At 35.6% G+C, this 7,479-nt stretch overlaps 1 protein-coding gene across 1 annotated transcript in view; it reads right to left on the bottom strand.

Annotated features, from left to right (window-relative positions):
- Window positions 1-3,615: 3,615 nt before the first annotated feature.
- LOC144980723 (uncharacterized) overlaps window positions 3,616-7,479 on the bottom strand; it is a 12,803-nt gene continuing 8,939 nt past the window's right edge. Inside the window, exon 3 of the mRNA XM_078928442.1 lies at window positions 3,616-7,447. Within this exon, the coding sequence (XP_078784568.1) occupies window positions 7,224-7,447 (224 nt within the window). The 3' untranslated portion in view covers window positions 3,616-7,223. The remainder of the gene's footprint in view (window positions 7,448-7,479) is intronic.

The raw sequence follows: 7,479 nt of genomic DNA, 5'->3' as shown, positions 1-7,479 counted from the left end.
TGACTGTTTCCCTCCCAGCCAGGACTCCGACCAGGGCCAGGAAAATAACCAAGTAATCTCATTCCAAGACAAAGACAGAAAGCATGTTGGAAAACAGATATAAGGGGATAGAAGACACAGTATGTACCTCCCTGCCCGCTATGGGAGGTCAGGATCCCCACCCAGTACTTTGACTTTTGCCTCTTGACTCCTGGCGGAGCATAGGGCCTCAACAGCACTCTTCCATCTTCTACTGTCCTTGGCACAGATCTTTGCCTCACTCCAGGTAAGATTGGAGACGCTAAAATCTTGGTGAAGGCTTCTCTTCCACGTCTGTTTTGGACGAGCCCGTTTCCTCTTGCCCTGTGGGTTCCATTCGAGAGCCTGTTTGGTTATATGGCAGGCAAACACAAAACAAACAAACAAACAAAAACAACAAAAATAAATAAATAAGATAAAATGATAGCTTGTTTTGCCTTGCTTTTCGTCATGTCATATCACCGGTTACAATCGACGTCCACAAATTATTGACCAAACACAATTGTTTGATTGATTTAATATGGGGATGGGGTGGACAATATTAGGCGTTGGTTACAGAGTATTTATATCACAACAATAGACATTATCATAGGCCCGCTACAATTTGGATTATCAGAACTAAAAATAAATACACGTCAATTAAAGACTAATAAGAACAAATAATGCAAGTGCTATTGATCAAAAGGGACAATTTTTAAAACTATTTTCACTTATGTTTTTGTTAAAGGCCAACTTGAATGATAATAATAATAACAATAATAATAATAATAATAATAATAATAATAATAATAATAATAATGATAATAATAATGATAATAATAAAAATAATAATAATGATAATAATGATAATAATAATAATAATAATAATAATAATAATAATAATAATAAAATAATAATAATAATAATAATAATAATAATAATAATAATAATATAATAATAATAATATATAATAATAGAAGAAGAAGAAGAACAATAATAATAATAATAATAATAATAATAATAATAATAATAATAATAATAATAATAATAATAATAATAATAATAATAATAATGACAATAATAATAATAATAATAATAATAATAATAATAATAATAATAATAATAATAATAATAATAATAATAATAATAATGATAATAATAATAATAATAATAAATAGAGCCATTCCTATCAGTGTGTACGTGTCAACACAGACCGTTTGTGTGTTAGTCACGGGGTCCCAAGATGCCATTTCATTGTTATCGTACATACTTACCGAGGAGGTGACACACATACATACAGTCAACCACAGCTAGGTTATACCAGAAGATATCGAAATTGAAACTAAATAAATTTTATTCACGTTTCGACACAGCAAACAAATTTGATATTGAAAATGTAAAACATAAATTAGACAGGGCTTTGGAAGATGAAGTGACTATTGAGGTCAGTGAAGAATAATCGAGATTCGTATTTTCGAAACTAAACGAGAGGAAGGCTGCTGGGCCGGATATATTGAAAGGAAAATTTTCAAAGAATGTGCCCATCAGCTTTTCCCCATTTATACACATATTTTAAACTGGTCCATTCAATGCGTTTCGATCCCTGAAATTTGGAAAACTTCAAAAATTATTCCTGTTCCAAAAAAAAAAAAAAAAGAAAAAAATGAATCTATGAACGATCTCAGACCAGTTGCACTGACTTTAATAGTCATGAAATCTTTAGAAAAACTTATTCGTGTTAAAATTAGGAACCAGTTTATGACATTGAGTGATAGTTATCAATTTGCTTACAAACAAGGACGTGGCGTAGAGGATGCCATTCTGTTGTTTACAAACAACATCTTCAAGCATCAAGCTCATGCTAAGAGCTATTCAGATTGCTTTTTGCAGACTTTTCTTCAGCGTTCAATACAATGCAACCTCAGTTGGTTGTTCAAAAATTGTAATTATACAAGAATATATTTTTTGTCCTAATTGAACATACTGTTATCTCTCCGGAAGCGAGGACGAGAGACGCATGCGCACAACCAACATGACGTTCTCTCTCTAATAACCTTTCCGCCGGTGACGTCACAGACTATGGGTGACGTCCAATCAAGGGACGCTACTCTTCCGCTTATCTCATTCCCTATAGGCAGATTCTTAGGATTACAGGACGTGAAAGAGCGAGGATTGGATGGATGATCTTTATTGAGGACCAGCATATGTTTTGTGCGGTTATTTGGTCTTGTGGAATGACACTCGCTTTCGGGGGTCGGAAGGTCCTGGGTTCGAGCCTCGCGCTCGGCGCATAGTTGAGTCCCTGGAAAAGGCTCTTTACTCACATTATCTTACTGTACTCAGGTGTAAAATGAGTACCTGGTCGTTAACAGCGTCGTCTTTGTCCGAAAAATTGTAATATCGCCTAACAGGCGTCATGTCCCGTCCTACATGTTAAATGTTGCTGTTGACCAGGGACCCCTTGTAAAGCGCTTTGAGCACATTTAGTGGATATTGCGCTATATAAAGCTCAATTTGACTAGAATGCAAGTCCCATCTCTCTGACTCCATAAGATTACGTTTGAACAAGGTTTATAGTCAGTCTCCCGGATGAGTGGCTTTACACTTTCAATGAGATTGGAACCATTTTTTGACGTCACATTTTTCTTCCAACTTGAATAAAAATAAATATGCACGGTGTGGTCAGGTGTCCTTATGCAATGCCATCATTTCTATGTCAAATTATTGTGATAAATACTCACAAACGGTAGGGCTGACCGATCCAGCGCTTGCATTTAATTAATGTAGCTTTGAACCCAGGCTAGAATATTGTGTCCAGTTACGATGAAAAATGTGACCCATCGTCCCAAAACGGTATTATGTCGGAACGAATCAGATGCTTAAAAGCCGAATTTAATGTGAAACTGGTCAAAAATATAAATTGTTCGCATTAGCACCCCAAAATATGGTTGCCATTCTCCTCAATAACTCATATAAAACTCAACACAAGTCTGATATTTCTGGCAATAAATTCAATTTTCAACATCTTGACCAACCCGACCTAATACCGTTTTGAGGCGAAGGGTCACAAATGGTCAATCCTGAGACGTATTACTGTCGATAATGTATTGTGATCAAATTGATTTTACCGTTTGCTGAGGAGGGATTTAACCCCAAAACGCATCTGGTGTCAGTTAATGTTGTGTCCTGTTTCATAATGCTCGTTTTTAAAAAAATGATTCCTTGTTTGATTTGTTTTGTTTTTCGTTATTGTTTTGGGGTTTTTTCTTCTACAATTTTTTGTTCATAAGGCTGCATGCACTGAGAGCTGTTGATTAAAGGAAGATAATACGTAAATAACTTTTCGCTCAACTGAATTGCATGAGTAGTCTCTCTTTGACCACGTCCTGCTCTCCTCTTTCTCCTTTCTCATCATCATCATCATCATCTTCATTATCATCATCCTCATCATCATCATGATCATCATGATCATCTTCACATCATCATCTTCTTCTTCTTCTCCTTACACTTCTTCTTCTTCTTCTTCTTCTTCTTCTTCTTCTTCTTCTTCTTCTTCTTCTTCTTCTCCCACTTCACCTTCCCCTCCTTCTAATGTATAAAACAAAGAGAACACAAAAGGATTTTTCTTTGGTTTATTACCCTTTTCCATATTTTAAACCGACTCAGGTTTGATCTTGTTCATAAGGTCAAACTGTGACGATTTTTCTGATTAAAACAAGCAACCAATCAGGACTTTTTATTGTTTCAAAATATTAGATTTTGAAGTCACATGACAACCAGAGTTTGCATTTCTAAGCAAACAAACAAACAAAATAATAAAACCATAAATAGGGTAACCCCGGATGGCCCAAGTAACCCCTGATGGCTCAAGTAACCCCTGATGGCCCAAGTAACCACTGATGGCCCAAGTAACCAATGATTGTCCAAGTAACCAGTGATGGTCCAAGTAACCCCTGATGGCCCAAGTAACCCCTGATAGCCCAAGTAACCACTGATGGTCCAAGTAACCCCTGGTGCTCCAAGTAACCCTTGATTCCCCATGTAACCCCTGATAGCCCAAGTAACCCCTGATGGCCGAAGTAATCCCTATGGTCCAAGTAACTCCTGGTGGCCCAATTAACCTCTGATGTCCAAAGTAACAACTGATAGCCCAAGTAACCCCTGATAGCCCAAGTAACCCCTGATAGCCCAAGTAACCCCTAATGGTCCAACTAACTCCTGCAAAGTAACCCCATATTGCAGTATTAGTAGTTGCAGTAAAACTAGTTTTATTCCATTTCCCAGAGGAATGCACGCATGAACAAAATATAATTTGTAACGTAGTGATGAAAATGGTGAGAAAATGAATTATGATGAAAAATTATTCAATGTACCGGAGAGGCAAATTATTGATAAAAGTTTTTTTGTAAAAATGGTGTAATATTGTAATAATAATAATATAATTAATAATAATAAATAATAATAATAATAATAATATAATAATAATAATAATAATAATAATAATAATAATAATATATAATAATAATAATAATAATAATAATAATAAATAATAATAATTAATAATAATAATAATAATAATAATAATAATAAAATAATAATAATAATAATAATAATAATAATAAATAATATAATAATAATAATAATAATAATAATAATAATAATATAATAATATAATAATAATAATATAATAATAATTAATAAGTATTCATGATGATAATAATATAATTATAGAATATATTAGCAGTAGTAGTAGTGGTAGTAGTAGTAGTAGTAGTAGTAGTAGTAGTAAATAGTAGTAGTAGTATAGTAGTAGTAGTAGTAGTAATAGTAGTAGTAGTGTAGTAGTGTAGTAGTAAGTATAGTATAGTAGTGTAAGTATAGTAGTAGTAGTAGTAGTAGTAGCAGCAGCAGTAGTAGTAATAGTAGTTGTAATTAAAATAAATACCCAGTCGATTTTTAACATATGTACGACGAAGGAAAACCAAATTAAATTATGCAGCAATTAAACAAAATAATCAATCAATCAATCAATCAATCAATCAATATAGCAATCAAATAATCAATCATTGACCAAACAAATCATCAAACAAGCTTGTTTGTCGTTTAGAAGCGTTTTCAATAAAAATCGCTTCCTTCATATTGATTTTTCAACCAATCAAATGACGACAAATATCCAAACGTTTTTGTATTTTAAAACTGGGAGTTGGACGATTATGAGAAACTAAAATTATAGTGAAATAACAAAACGAAATGTTTTAATCTTGACCACCTTTAAAATGCGACTGACCATTCACAAAATATTGGACGTGGTTTCTTTGATTTGTGTTGATTTCATTTGGTTCATGTTTTTATCAAATAATTATTTTTTATTTCTGTTTATCCATTGTTTTATTTTGATTAACCACAAAATGACGAAATTTCATCACGTGACACACACACCATGTTATAAATAATCATTTCCAGCGGTCTACCTATATACATCCATATCGTCATAGTTGCTAGTTCATCATTGGGAACCAAACCCTTGCTTTCCAACAAATCAACGTGCACCTATTTGCAGGTCTATTAACCCAAAATATTGTGGGCCCATTGTTGTGATAGAATTCTTTAGAAAATGACCCAAAATGATGTCTATTACAACAATGTTAAACTAGGCCCATTATTGCTTCGGATGTCGGACCTGTATATATTTACACGTCGCTATAAATCAACTACGACAGTTAATTAAATAAAAATAAATAACAATGATTTTAGCATGAAATAAGGAATTGTTTCGATATGATGCATTCTGTAATTTTAGCATTCCCGTGTGGACATTGGCTACACCAGTGTCTGACATTGACTTTGTTGGGAGGGGGGGGGGGGAGAGGGGGGGGTAATGAGAATGAAATTGGGCTACGTTGAGCTCATGCAAGAAATCTTTTTAATGTTTTCATCAAAGTCATCTTTGAAAGAAGTATCAGAATTGCAAATAAATTATTTTGAAAACAAATATTAGACATTCATATATTTATATTTCAACACCATTATACTTTTTCAATGGATTGCCATTTGATTCAATATGAAAACAAAAGTTCTGTAATTTTTTTATACCCCCCCCCCCCCCCACACACACACACACACCATGTGATTCTATTTCCGGTTCGAGTGTCCAGTCCTCCATTATTTCTCATTTCCACAAAAATCTGTCCCACATAATTTGGATTAGACTTGACGTGTACATATTTACAGGTCTGATAACTCAAATTGTTATGGCCTCATTGTTGTCTAAAATCAACGCAATACATTCATTTCACTACAACAAGACCATAATGATATTGGGTTGTCAGGCTTGGAAATTTATGTACGCAGATCAAAGACCAGATGGCAAGGTCACATTTCTGACATAGAACTATGAGAAAGGTCAAACCTAGAAGCCATCAGCACTCAATTTAGTAGGAAGAAATAGGGAATGAGATTAGCGGAAGAGTAGCGTCCCTTGATTGGACGTCACCTTACAGAGAGAATGTCAACATGGTTTTGCGCATTATATGCGTCTCTCTCGTCCTCGCTTTCGGTGAAGTGTCTCATGCCCTTTTCACCAGAAGCGAGGACGAGAGACGCATGCGAAAAACCATATTGACGTTCTCTCTCTAATAACTTCTCCGCCGGTGACGTCCAATCAAGGGACGCTACTCTTCCGCTAACTTCATTCCCTATAGTAATGGGTCGGTCACGTGACTTGGGACGAGCTGGGAGCAACGTCACTCACCGGTCAGCTCATTGGAATCCCCAAGGAACACGAAAGGCTGGACGTCCGAAACAGACATGAAGGTGCTGACTGACAGAGGAACTGAAGGTGGCAAACTTCAACCAGTGACCACCAAGAGAAAAGTCAAGGACAGATGCGGATGGCAGAGACCATAAATTTGTTCCAAAAGGAGGGAAGAGGATTAATTCAAATAAGTCAAGGTCAAGGACCAACTTCTGAAACCAGAGAAACCACCCCCCCCCCTCCCCCTCTCCCTATATTGATTAAGTAACACAACAGCCCCTGAAAACACAAATAAATAAACCAATTTAAATAAATGGGGCCCTATCTATTTCTTTTTAAAGAATTTAAAATCGTCTATCGTTTTTGAACACTTTAGACAGCAAAAATGAAAAGGAAAAAGGCAGATTTTTAAGAGTGCGGAATAGAAAACATGGAAGAGGGTAAAATAACTTGCAGGATCCGAACACAAAGTCTACCACACATGAACCCGACGACTGCCTCTGGAGTCTCGTCTTGTCTCGTATTTTCGACGTGCCTGCAGACGGCCTCGACCTCGCCTGCGGCCACCGGAATGTCTTGATCTGCTCCCGCTGGCCATCTGGGCCACCTGTCGCCTGAATCGAGTCAGGAAATCATCGGATGTGACGTCATCGTCGTCGATGTCGTCACCGCGACGTTCTCGAATCAAGGTCAAGTCTGGAAGAAACAAAAATAGATGAGAATGATCG

This window comes from Berghia stephanieae, chromosome 10, assembly GCF_034508935.2.
Source record: "Berghia stephanieae isolate SIO BIC M18660-M18661 chromosome 10, UCSD_Bste_1.3, whole genome shotgun sequence".
NCBI classification, from domain to species: Eukaryota; Metazoa; Mollusca; class Gastropoda; order Nudibranchia; family Aeolidiidae; genus Berghia; species Berghia stephanieae.
The sequence above is the reverse complement of the archived record's forward strand: the minus strand, read 5'-3'. Positions and strand labels throughout refer to the sequence as shown.